Raw genomic sequence first — 13,424 nt, 5'->3', positions numbered from 1 at the left:
AACCGTTCCCTGCTGGGGCTGGGATTTGATAAGTGTCTGTTTCCAAGAAAGCAGGGTCACAGGTTAAAATGGTTGTTATTGTCTTTTTCTTCTCTTTGTGGTGCCAGACAATTCTGATTTCCTGCACCTCTGCATTTCCTCTCACTTGTTTGAATTCTCAGGTTGTCTTCCAGGGATTCTTCCAACCTGAGCTTGACGCTCCCACACAGACTTCTCTTCCTACCTTCTTGATTGCACATAGATGTTCTTTTAATTGCAGAGACCTTGTAAGGGGAAGATGACAGCTCCACTGTAATACAGTGAGGTGGGACGTACACACAGAAACCTGGTTTTTCTTAAGTTGAAGCAATTAAACAGACAAACTCAGTGTAGTTCCAAGTAGACCGGTTTCCAGAGGAACTAAATGTGTACCTGATGAACCTATGCAGTGTATTACACAACTCTCCAGTGTTTGAGCTTGTGCCTGAAGAGAGTTAAAGCAAGCAAGCTGTGCTCATAGACAACTGGCCTCAAACACTTTTCCATATTGACACAAATGTCTTCTCCATTCTCTTTCAAGAAAAAACAGGTATAAGGAGACTAGGATATTATCTGCTTAATGCATGAGTTATAAAGTTAAATAACACCATGCAGTGATGAGTAACAGCATCTGTGATCTCTGTATCTTGTTGTTACAGAAGAAATTGTCTCATTTCAATCCCTTTCAAGTAGCAAGTCCCTATATCCAAGGACAAAAAAGGGCCATCGGAAATACTCTGTCAGTAAGGCAGAGTTCTCAAAAGGCTTCCTCTCTCAAGGAAAACCTAATTCAAGCTTTGTTCAAGTGGCCTTTCCACTGCAGTACATTAATTCAGACAAGTTCATCTGAGTGTCACTCAGTGTCCAAAAGCAGAGAAGGAAGCAGTGGTAGTAGAAACAATGGGCTTTATCTGAATGTATTTTTAGGGTCTAACAAACACGCAAGACATCTTGGAAGTATTTCCTGTTTACAGAGAGCTGCATTATCTATGTGCAATGATACCCTGCACATCCTGAGCTAGCCAGGAATCAGAAATATATGGAAGTCAAATGAGGCTATATTGGACAACATTCCTTGGTAGGCATATTTAGAACCATAGAATGGTTTGGGTTGCAAGGGACTTTCATAGCTCATCTAGTCCAATCTCCCTGCAATGAGCAGGGACAGCTTGAACTAGATCAGATTGCCCAGAACCACAAGTTACCCTTAGATGGAAATGATTTGATAGCAAATGTCTATTAAAACATATCAAATTTAAAATATGAAGTAGGATGTGGCAGATCTTTCACAGATACAAGAATAAAAAGACATCTCAAATCAGGCTGTGAAAGATTCACTGTGAAAAAGTGAAATTAGAAGAACCTGTTCTTAAGAAAGCAATTGAAGCAGCTTGAGCATTTTTGCAAGGAAAATATCAACCCCCCTTGATCCAAAGCAGGATTCCATTCTAAACCACTGAAATACTGTTGTATCTGTGCATTAAAGATGACCAAAGTTCCATGGAGAAAGGCTGTCATGTGCTAACTCATGCTCCCCACTCAAACCAACGTGTTTGTTCTCAAATCAATTGAGGCCACGTAGAACACTTCACTGCCAGGATTTATTTTAGTGGTACATGAAAAGAAACCTTGTGAGTATAAAAACATTTCCAGTGGTTATAACATCCAATGAAAGGTGTTTTAAGAAAATTTCATCAGAAATTGCATCATTACAGGTGATGGAACAGTTTGAAAAGCTACCATAGGTAACAGTCGTAACAGAAGTGCCCTTGTGTGCATAACACTGAAGAAAGAAGCACCCAGTTGTGTGCAGTGTCCTACTACCACTGAAGCAGATTCAATCTCAGCTGCTGTGGGCATTCTCAGTGAAGTCCTGTGGGTCAGAGGATTAGTTTACAAAATGCAGCTTGTGTGTCCAGTGATTGAGAGAGGGTTATCAGCTCCCACGTGACATTAAGGATCTTGAGTTCCTTGCCCATGTAAAGCGGCTGTATGGCTCCCCCTCTGAGCTGCTCACGAACAGCAGATGCACCCTGATTAGAAGAAACTGGATCTTGGTCCACAATAAATTGCCAGCTGTGGTCTGGAATTCAAAGACCACTTTTCACTGAGCTCTCCACACCATCTCCTTGCATGGAATATGGTAACAGAGTTCCACAAGTGAAATCAGAGAGAGAGTACAACTTCAGAACTGCAAAAGTTCTTTGCAATCCAGCAGGGATTTGTCTGATGCCTTAAATTGCCATAAAGCCACATATCTGACAGATTTAGTGCAAAACTAGTTCTTGAAAGACCAGGGCAGATGTGAAAACTGTTTCTCCTATTATTCCAAAGTGTAAGAGGAATGTATAGAGTGTAAACCCCAAGTTTACACAGTTTTAATCCATGCAATGAACACGGTGTCCCCTGAACCTGCCCTCACTACTTACAACTGGAAACAATTCCCAACACCAAGCATTAAGGCTGAGATACCACTAACTAAAATGTGAAGGGTCAAGTGTCCTTAAACCCTACACTGCAACTACCTACCCAGTTAGCCTATGTAACAGTTTCCACAGCATACAAAGACATCCAGACCCCAGAAGACTTTATACAGTGAATGATGTAAGCAAGTAACTGCAAACCAAATGTCACATCAAGGTGCTAACTCCCAAAAGAATCCTGTAACAACTAAGGCTTTGAGGACAAAGGAATCCATTGGGTTGTGAAGCAATATTCCAGCATAAACACACCAACATCCTTTGCTTTGCTCTTCCACTTGAACTAAATTTTCTCTCTTCCATCCATAAGCAACAGAAGAGTGATTAGTAACTAACGCTACTTACCACACATGGTAGGTAGCTTGAGGCTGCGTATCTCCAACATGGGAGACTCACAAGTGCTCTTTTCCAGCACTAGTCTCAAATTCTATGGAATGTTGTGTCTCTCCTAATCTTTTCCAAAGACCACCATTTCCTCATCAAGAAACAAAACTATTTCTGAAGCTAACTACCTACCTTTCAGGGTTTTAAAGGTACATAATGTTTCTTAGTCCATCTTCACCCTCCAGTGGGAGGATCCATTAAGGTCTAAGCACCTCTAGAAAAACAGGAATATTGCAGACCCTGTAGTGCTATAAATTGTAGGGATTTACAATTTTCGTAGCAGAGATGATGCCACAAGAAAGAATCTGTTCCACTGAAATTCCCCATTTACAATCCACATCATCTCTGTAGCAAGTGTAGCAATGATGTGGCAGGATGGTACCAAGGAAGCACTTAAATTTGGCTTTACATTTCCAAACTCAGTTTGACAACAGAAACCAGTTGGGGTTAGTACCATGAGCTCTGCCAACCAGTGCTTCAGGAACTCTGCTCACCTGCAGTTCCTGTCAGAAACTGTGGGATCCTGGTTAACTCTGAGCCCAGGACTAGTATAAAAGTGGGGTTATTTTACTTCTCTTACATCAGAGGGAGAAATGCAATAGGCAAATTGCTAATGTGCTTTATAAAAGAACTTAAAAAAGCAGGAAAAGTGCATTTTGACAAATGCATCTCCATTTGGAAAAATGAGAAATGGGAAATCCTACAAACAGCTATCAGTAAGGCCTGGAGAAAAGGGATCTACCACCAAAAGACACTTCACACACTCCAGTGATGATGGTTTCATGGGACCTGTTGCCACATGGGTTTCCCCAAAGGTTCCTTCAAAGCTAACGTTTGAAAGGCAAATAAAACTCTAAAACCAGGTGAGCTGCTCTACCTAATAAATAACTTCTTAAATAACTTCATTTCAACTCAAAAATCTGGAAATCAGTGATTGAGGGGTTACAGTATAGTAACTACTGTGTCATAAATAAAAGATCCTCTACAAAAAAGAAGCAAGCCCAAAAATCTAATACAGATCACATCTTCCTTAGGTTAAATCCTTGTATTAGAAATGTCTATCACCTTAAAACATACAGCATTCAGCAGGTGCTACTTGTATGGTTCTTATCCAGTGCAAGAGAATTACTCTTCCCATAACAATAAAAATACCTGTTTCTGCAATAAATTATCTCCTATGAGCTTACGAAGTTTCTCCTATGAGCTTACGAAGCTCCTATGAGCTTACAAAGAACAATCCTACCTGTCTTACTTGCACTGTCTTACTCCATCTTCTGATTACAAGCTTTTACTCTCACTAAGACACAAAGAATCATCTGACTCCTGAATCGGGACCACTAAATGCCCTTTCTGCCTTCAGAACTCGTCGTGTGATTCCAGATTGTCAGGTCTCTGCATCCAACTGTTCTCTTCCTGTGGCAGCTCGTTTCCTATTAATGTTCTGTTAGGCTGAACCTAGAAGAAAGACAGCAGTTAAAAATCAAATTAACACGTTCAGAAACACTCTGTTGCCCTATACTAACAATGCACCATGAAATAAAGATGTCTTACATACTTGTTAGGAACTGAGGAAATCCAAAGTGATGCATCTAAGCAGCAATTATGAAATTAGGAGAATAATCTAGTCAAAAGCCCCACTAAACTGGTATCAAAACATTAAGTGTCATGCAAAAAGAAAGGCAGATGGTGTGTTCTATCCACATACAACTGACAACCATCCTGCAGAGTGTGTGGCAGATATTAAGCTCAGAGACAACAGAAATACTGGTCTCTAATGTTTCTCATCAACACAGACAGAAAAATATGAACAGTAGCTCTGAGATACACCAGGAACTTTCATTACTGTATTCCCCAAGGTAATGGAGTTTCACTAAATACACAAGAAACACTCCTGTGCAAATCTACCACAGAACAGAGCACAAGGAGCTCACATACAACCTGTCAGAAACTCGGCAGCATTTAAGGTGAGTTGAGTTCTCATCTTTACAGAAACTAGAGACCTAACATGACAGAGCCTGAAGTTCCAAAAGTGAAAGCTGACAGAGAAACTCATCTTATTTCACTACAACAACGTGTTGTTATAATAGCTACTCAGAGTCTTTTAGCACATCAGCAGATTCTTTTATGGGATGTTAGCCAGGACATATCCTCTCTGCAGTTATTTCTGCTGCCACCTCTCCCAGGATTAACACAGCTGCACACACCTGTGTTCAGATGCACATGAAAGGAAAAGAAACAGAAATAACATCAACATTAAGCAAAGCTGCCAAATACATTACCTGAAAAGGCTGGCTGATACCAACTATTGACTGCAGATTATTGCTGTAATAGCAAAGCAAGAATTCTCCTCCTGCATCTGGTATTTCTGCAGCACTCATGTAAACCTGGCAACAAGAGCAAGAACAGGCAATGGGCACCTTCCACAGAGAAAGAAGCTTACAAAAAAGCAGCCTCTGCCATTCAGGAAACCATGAAAGTCAGTATTCACTATTTATAAGCAGTGTAAAGCTAAATGTAAGCTAAAAAGGATGAAGACACAAGTAACTCATGAAGTGAATATCCCCCCATGTTGGTGAGCTGAGTGGGTTCAGCAAGAAACCCAGAGCTGTTGAAGGGGAAGGGGCAAGGCCACATGGGCAGCAAGCAGGGAGATGAGCTGCCTCCTGGTGGCAACGTGTTACATGGAGGAGTCGAACAAACCCACCACCTCGGGTTTGTACTGTCCCAAAGACTGCAGCCCACAGCATCCTGCTAAAACAGCATTCACAGTCCTTACGCTTCTGAACTTAGCGACAGGAAACCACGACATCAGAAACAGACCAAAACAGAAAATTACAGTGATTTTTAATACAATGAAAAGTCACTACAGCACCTAAATTGCTTCTTCATGAACTCCCTTAAGCAACATGATCCCACCTGAGAAGGTGTGCTGCACCACCTGGAAATGACTAAGAATTAGGAAGAGGGATTTTAAACCATAATATCACTTCCAATTTGACTGGAAAGAGGATACAGAACCTGCAAAAGAGGATATGGAACAAACAGACCTTAAATACTACTCTAAGGGAAACGACATTAGAAAGAAATACCACTGGCTTACTTGTTTACCACCTTTGTTAGAAGAAATTTCATCATCTTCTACCCAGGAATAAGTAACATAGTCATTCACATGCCTGAAAGTCACCTGCAAAGAAAGATGCAAACCATTGGCCTGCTGAAGGAAACAGAAGTCTGCTACCTGGAAAACTCAAAGTTGTGACAGAGATGTTTGCTACTTCACAGGAGTAATTTAAACACTCAGGGGCATGCACAAATCTTTTGTTTCTGAAGGGGTGCAAGTGCTCTGTTCTCTCTCCTTTCCATGGACTTCGTTGTTCTTTCTTGGCTGTATAAACCTTTTGAACTGCAGGCATGAGGGGAGGACAAGTCCTTTCCACAGCTTCAGTGCCATTTTACTTGAATAGATCACCACATTATCTTAGCAGATAACTGAAAGGGTGTGATAAAGCTTGCATGTAATGCAGCTAAACTGTCAGCATAAGAAACTAGCAGCAATAGAGGACACATGACTGTTACAGAGCTTTGCACTAACAAGAATCACAATGTCCTGTGACAGAAGAATATCAGCTACCTCATCCAGTCATATTCACGATGAGGTAACATTACCTTGAAGAGCCCAATCCAGTCCCAGGCACTGCTTGGGAATTCAGGCACTGCAGAATAGTTGATGAGAACATCATGTTCCGCACTCCACTCGCCCTCAGGATTCAGTGTGACCAAAGGTTCTGATACAAGAGGCTTCAACTAGACAAAAGAAGAGAGCTTCAAGTGAGTCATATTTGTCATCCTTTCCATTACCCTTTTCAAGTTATTCTCTGCCACAGCTGCTGTGGGACTTGGAACTGAATGGAAATAACCTGAAAACCATTTGCTGCCTTCGCTATAATCAGAATGAAACAGAGATTATGACTTAAAACCAGCTTCTGTAAGGCCACACTGAGTAAAGCGAACTTCTTAAGGATATAAGTGGGACAGCACCTCAAGCCCAAATGTTCCTGTCACAGGTTTGTGATCGCTGATGCCGTAGCTCATGTGACTGATATAGTTATTCAAAGTAACAGAAATTGTCTGCTGTTCCTCAGAGAATTCGCCTTCTTTTGGTGCATGCTGGCAGAGGTTCTTCACTCTCCAAAGGATTCTGTCTGTCCACGCTGGCTTTCTTTTCTTCTCACTGCAAAAGTGTAAGGTAAAAGTGAAATCAGAAGTGAAAAACAGCTGCCAAAAGCTAAAAATACTGAGAAAGATGTACTCAAAGTTGAAAGATTGTCAGATGTGTATTAATAGGAGAAGGCAATCACATCCAGGCTTCATTTTACAGCTCTGTTCAATGTTTTACAACCAAGGTTTCCTCAATTTGAACTCAACTCCGTTTACCACAGGTAAGTTGCACAGGTTTCTGAAAGAGGAGTAAAATGAAGGGGAGAAGGGAATTTCAGTGGGTTAGTTGGCTTCGTACAGGAAATGATACTTTCTCCTAAACCACTCCATAAAAACATGCAAGAATTAACTGTCCCAAGCTTCAAATGCACAGCTGTTCTGAGAAAAGGGGCACAAACTTACGGAGGATGGAGGAAGAGTCTGAATGATGTTTGAAATTACTCAAAACATTGGAGAACAGGTTTCTTTTAACAACAAAAACCAGGCAAACTCAGGTAGCTTGAACTAATCAATGCCATATTTCAAGTTCCTCTACATTGCATTAGCCTGCATTTCAAGTTTGCAAGCTATTGCTGTCTTGTAACAAAAGGCTTTAAGAATTCCATCATCAAGACATTGTGCCTGCAGCCTGCAAGTGTGCTACACATCAAACTGTAATTATAATTCAGAGTTTCCTTTTATACCATATCAATAACAACAGAAGACATGAGCCTTTCCTGGTTCTCTCTGTAGTGGGAGGAAGACTTAACAGCAACTCTCTGTATGGATGTATCACTTCAAATTGGGATGGAGAAAAGATCATACCCTATGGAAGAGGAATTAGAATGGACTGGATTGAATTATAGAAGTTAATCAGCAGTTAAACTGTCAGTTTAATAACTATCAGAATCATCATAAACTGGAAATGCCATTTAGTTCTTTTTGGTTTACCCCTTCCCATATCAAGTCTGACTCACCTTTAATAAGGTGGAAAGATTTTAAATGACTTAGGGGCCATATCCCAGTAATTCTATAAACGGACAGAAATCTCTATGAGCTGCCAGAGGTCTGCTCTGCTGTGCAAGAAAACACCAAACCAACAGCTGCAGTTAATACACTCACTAGTTTAGAGAAGAAAAGGCCTATTAGATGGGAAACAGACCCTCAAACTCCACACTGAAGATGTCTCAAAGATAACAAAATGCTGTGTGCTTCATATAACACACATTTTCAGTGATGTTAACCTTGAGGTCTACTCATCACTCCCATCCACCCAAAATCTCTTGCTAGCTTGGAGAGCAGCAGAATGCACACAGTATGCACAAGCATGGTTTTTGTTCTTTGACTGAGCCAATATAGACTATGATTCTATGAATCATTCTTACAGTGTTTAGGTTTGGATTATTATAAGCACTTTCTGTTAACTGGATTTACTGCTGCTCCCATTATATCTCTTCACACTCAATTAGGGTGTAAAATGTCTTTGGATCCAAATGAATAAGCTTCCAATGTTAAGTGCAACAGCAGAGGAGACAACGCTGCAGCTTTCAGACAGGTTCAGAGCATCCCTGAAGAAAATCAGCTGTCATCTGATTTTCAAATATTTCACAAAAATCAAATCAAAAGCTCAGGAAGGAGCATTGCTTTGATTTTGAAATATTTACAGAGCTAGGAAATCCAGAAAGTTCTCTTCTTACTTAAACCAAAAGAGGGACTTCTGCTCTCTGGAAGTAAATAAAAAAGATCAGTACAAAGCCCTTGTTCGGACAGGAATTTATCCTTCTGTTGAAACATAAGGCTAATACTTTACAACAAACTTTAGCGTCAGAGAAAAACTTTGGAAACATAAGATATGTCATTTTCAACTTAAAACACTTTATAAAGACACATTTACACTAATTTTCAAATACCAGTGGTATCAACTGAAATAATTAAATAGAGAAGAACAAAAATTGCAGCCACTTACTCTCTTCCCTTTGCTCATTTCTGACACCAGTGGGCACTTTTAGTATTAAAGAACATAAAGAAGTGGCTTAAATAAATGCTTGTTCATGGTGTTAATCCCAGTCTTTCCTAGAAGAAAGCTGGGTCGTTTCACCACTTCCCTCATGCAATCAGCAGACTTCTTCAGCCAGAAATATTGATTTCTTCTGATTTGACCACTGAATGAGCCTAACAGAATAGCTCCATAGCCCCAGTTAACCAGTACACTCATTACTAAAGTGATATTTAGCCAAGCACTACATTCACTCTAATATTCCATGTCTAAACTCATCCGATTATGCTTTTACCTTGTGTCATATACATCCGAATAAAGGTCAAACTTGTAGGTGGGTTTAAAGTGCAGAGGACCCTCTATGAACTCCTGAAGAAATGCTTCCTTCTTTTTTGCCATATTTAACTGCAGAAATAAAAAGTAACTTTTAGAGATGGTGTTGAAGAACCAGAGCTCAATGGGCAATTGGGAAAGGAGATGAGAAAGCATCTTCCAAGAATCCAACACCTCAGTCAATACAATGTATTTGGAAAGGTAAATTCAGAAGTGCCTCTTTGTTACAGCCGGAACTCCTGACACGACCTGTTGAAAAGTTCTACTCAAAAATCCCAGTAGAAGCTTCTCTTAAAAATAATTCTTAGGAGAAGAAATAAGGAGGAGACATTAAGGCGAGGAACAATTCACAGGTTCAAACAAAACTTCAAACACAACCATTGTAAATGTGTAGGAAACTAAAGAAAAGCAGAAATGGACTGCAATTGATTAGGGGGTATGACTGAGAAGGGAGAGAGCAACCAGCCAGATTTGCTCCACTCCATGTGCACTCTGAGCCTGTGTTCTTGAATAGAAATTAGAAACTCCAGAGGTAATGCTAACTACAGTATTTGTGTGCATTCAAACCAACCCAAACCAACCCCCCAAACACATTAAGACATCATACCTGGTCCTTTTCCCAGAGCAGGTTGTAACGCTTGTTGTTTATTGACTCCCGGACAAAGTGTATGCCGTAATCCGCGATCCGGAAGTTCAGATCTCCAAACCAGAAGAGAACACTTAAAAGAAAGGCAAAAACCCAAGGAAGGTTTATAGGAATCCATTAGCAGGAGGGAAGAAGTCAATGGAATACAAGTCATTACACTCATTAGGTGCTCTAATCACTTACACTACTTAATCTAAACAGCTTAAACAACACACATTAAGGAGCTATAGATAAATTTAGACAGGGATCACCTGCTGCTAAACAAAAACTTAAGGGAATTGAAACAGGAAATAGGCCCCTTGAATTCTTGCTGTTTGTTCATTACTGCCTGAGTAATAACTTCTCCTAATGACCTGCACCTCCACCAGAGACAGAGTTAGAATTAAACTTTAAGAGTAGGTAAAATCATTCACAAAACTCATGGCCTATGCAGCAGCTGGTTACGTTAATGCACTCACTCAGAGCTCTGGCTTAGTGCCTTGGGAAAGCGGGGACACATCTTGGGTGTTCTATAGTTGTTAGGAAAGAAAATGACTCTGAAGCACTGGAGTGTATTATCAGCAATGTTTTAAACAACAGGAAAGCTGGGTTTTGAAGTAAATTAACTTCTCTTTGAAAAATTCCTGGTTTCAATGTTTTGTTCAGGGGTGGACACTCCAAACTTGAACTTACAGAAACAAAACCTCTATTTTAATGCAATTTGTAATTTCTTAGAAGATGAAAGCGAGTGCTTTGGTAGATGCCCATGCATATCATCAAGAAAATGAAGCATATTAAATTGAAATATAAACCACTCACAGTGTCAATGTTTTAAAGGCTGAGATGCCCTCAGCAAGATAACAGATTTCAACAGAAACAGAATGGCCCAAAGCGTAATACAAATATCCTCAAAATTAGAGGAAGAAAAACATTTAATGGCAAGTTTTAGGATTTTTGGTATAAATGGGCTTTAGCTTCTAAAGATCTCCAGCACATGCACTAGGTACACTAACAAATTTAATGTCATTCAAGACTGAAGAGAAGAGTCTTGCAAAATAGACCTCCATCTTTCAGGTCACCTTTTCCACACAGGATTCAGGATCAAGGCTGAAAAGACATTCGAAATAAAAATGATGGATGAAAACTCTAAACCCCAAACTCTTCAGTGCATGAGCTTACCACAGAACAGATAAAACCAACACAGCCAGAAGAGGGTCTGAACAACTCACTCGTGTTCCAAGGCACTTGGAATATTCTCTCCTTCAAACTGCATTTCCAGAATTTTCTCAAAGTCATCCAGTCGCTGCTCTGTGTTCTCCATGTGAGCTGGCAAGTGGCAGTTCATGAAACAAACTGTGTGACCATAGAGGGACATGCGAATGGTGACTCCTCCTTTGTTGCCCTGGTGTGGAAGATGAACTATAGTCAACACCTGCAAACGTAGCTATTACCACCACCTACCCACCTTTAAATCTTGCTACTTAGATTTAAATGAATTGAGTTCCTTCCTACAGAAGTTGTACATCAGTTAATAATCTGGTGAAATTATGGTCTGTGCTGCGCACTTGCACACAAGGTTCAAACAAGCGAGTCTCACAGCTGGACAGTGTACTCATTTTTAAGGAACCCATCTATCCCCCTTCCCACCACAAAACCATTTATACCACCATAAGGAAGCAGGTAATCAAGTTTCAGATACTTCCTCACCCAGTACCCATAGAGGCCTGTGCGTGTGAACTGGGTATGAAGGTCCCGTATGAAAGGCAGGTGGACATGCTTCACAAAGATCAGGAGGAGCAATCCCTGCATGCGAACGGAGGAGAGCTGGAAGAGACACAAAAGAGGGACTGGTCATTTCCAGGGAGGTATTTGGAATTCCTTGGGTCTACTTCACAAGAGCTTTTAGGTGCAGAATGCCATAGCAGAAGTCATGCAATTCCTCACCAAGCCTGGCTTCAGCACTGTGCTGTAAAGAACACATCCTTATGGTACACTTGCTTATAAATAATCCTGATGAATGTCTCAACTAATCAGTTGGGAGAGTTATTAGTTACAAGATTATATTACAAATCTGAAGTAGACCCCAAAACGTGTATTTGCCCAAACATCTTTAAGGGCCTTTCTTCTGCCTCACCAACCTCTTGTTTCTATCTTTCTGTCTGTTCAGGAAGAACCAAATCCTTGATTTTTCACCTTTAATAAGTGAACACCTACAAGTCCTCCAACATGAGCAACTTCTTTGAACTGAAACATCCTTCAGCAGATAACTCATCATTCTAAATGCCATTAAAATGCCTAAAAAGCACAGTGGTTAATTCTGGGCATTGGCAAAACCCAGCTACTGCAAATAGCAGTAACTCTTACCTGCAATGCCTCTAAAAACTGATTTACCAAACAGTTCCAAAGATATTTAAGCTTTAAGATACTGTTTGGGTTTTTTGTGGTTTGGGGTGTTTTTCTAGTGTGTGTGGAAATATTCTAAACAAAGAGGTTCTTCATTAAAAATGTATGAACTTTACATTGGTCCTGGCATGAAAGACAAAATTCATTTTAAGAGTTTGTTTTAATGATAATGATTCAATTTCAAATACAGACATTGAAATAGATGAATTGTAGTTCAATTTTATGCTGGATGAACTCAGAGAAAGACTACATTAGGATAAAAACTGATAATAAGAATAAGTGACAATGCAACTGCTGGAGTACACAGACTCAGCCCCAATTTAAAGCAAAATTCCTCCTTTCTTTGCCTCCACATCTATACAATTAAATGATTTCAGAATCTATGTGAATGTTTTCACTGTCCTTGAACCCAACAAAATGCTAAGCAGTACATTGAAATGATGGATCACAGTTAGTAGGTAATGCATAAATATTTGTGTCTGATCAGACATTTGGAGTAACCAGTATTCTCCTTTCCACAATTACGCTCAGGAGATACCAAGATCTTTCAGTCTCTTTATTTGCTGCCATTCTGCTGCAGGCCAGCCCTCAGATATTTCTCAAAATCATACAAAACCTCTTCTCCCTGTAGGACTTGAACATCCAAACACAGTGAGTCCCTCCTCTGCTGGAACTAGCGCTGGTTCCACCAATACTTAGCGCCAAATTAAGCAAAGAACTTCCATTGAGGGGACATGATTCTATTAATGAGGAAAGAATTGAGTGACTCCAGCCAACACAGCACTCTGAAAATAGACCCTGTTATTGAAGGGGCACAATGTCCCAAGGATGACAACTACCCTTCCCTCCACACCCAACCTTGTCACAGGTCAGCAAAGCACGGGTAACTGCTCCTCTCCTTCTCTGCCAGCTTCCCAGACAAGTCCTAGGAGAAGCTCTTCTCACTGCCTGTGTTGATTCTAACCTGGCCTGACAGTTGCCTTATTGT

General features: G+C 40.3%; 1 protein-coding gene across 1 annotated transcript in view; it reads right to left on the bottom strand.

Annotated features, from left to right (window-relative positions):
* Positions 1 to 4,117: 4,117 nt before the first annotated feature.
* The window catches only part of INPP5K (inositol polyphosphate-5-phosphatase K), an 11,507-nt gene continuing 2,200 nt past the window's right edge, over positions 4,118 to 13,424 (bottom strand). Inside the window, exons 3-11 of the mRNA XM_010024170.1 lie at positions 11,741 to 11,857; positions 11,263 to 11,435; positions 10,016 to 10,127; positions 9,371 to 9,480; positions 6,921 to 7,113; positions 6,549 to 6,686; positions 5,983 to 6,066; positions 5,162 to 5,266; positions 4,118 to 4,337 (exon numbers count right to left, since the gene is read on the bottom strand). Of these exons, the coding sequence (XP_010022472.1) occupies positions 4,239 to 4,337; positions 5,162 to 5,266; positions 5,983 to 6,066; positions 6,549 to 6,686; positions 6,921 to 7,113; positions 9,371 to 9,480; positions 10,016 to 10,127; positions 11,263 to 11,435; positions 11,741 to 11,857 (1,131 nt within the window). The 3' untranslated portion in view covers positions 4,118 to 4,238. The remainder of the gene's footprint in view (positions 4,338 to 5,161; positions 5,267 to 5,982; positions 6,067 to 6,548; positions 6,687 to 6,920; positions 7,114 to 9,370; positions 9,481 to 10,015; positions 10,128 to 11,262; positions 11,436 to 11,740; positions 11,858 to 13,424) is intronic.

The sequence above is a fragment of the Nestor notabilis genome, unplaced genomic scaffold (assembly GCF_000696875.1).
Source record: "Nestor notabilis isolate BGI_N333 unplaced genomic scaffold, ASM69687v1 scaffold24840, whole genome shotgun sequence".
Lineage (NCBI taxonomy): Eukaryota > Metazoa > Chordata > Aves > Psittaciformes > Psittacidae > Nestor > Nestor notabilis.
The sequence above is the reverse complement of the archived record's forward strand: the minus strand, read 5'-3'. Positions and strand labels throughout refer to the sequence as shown.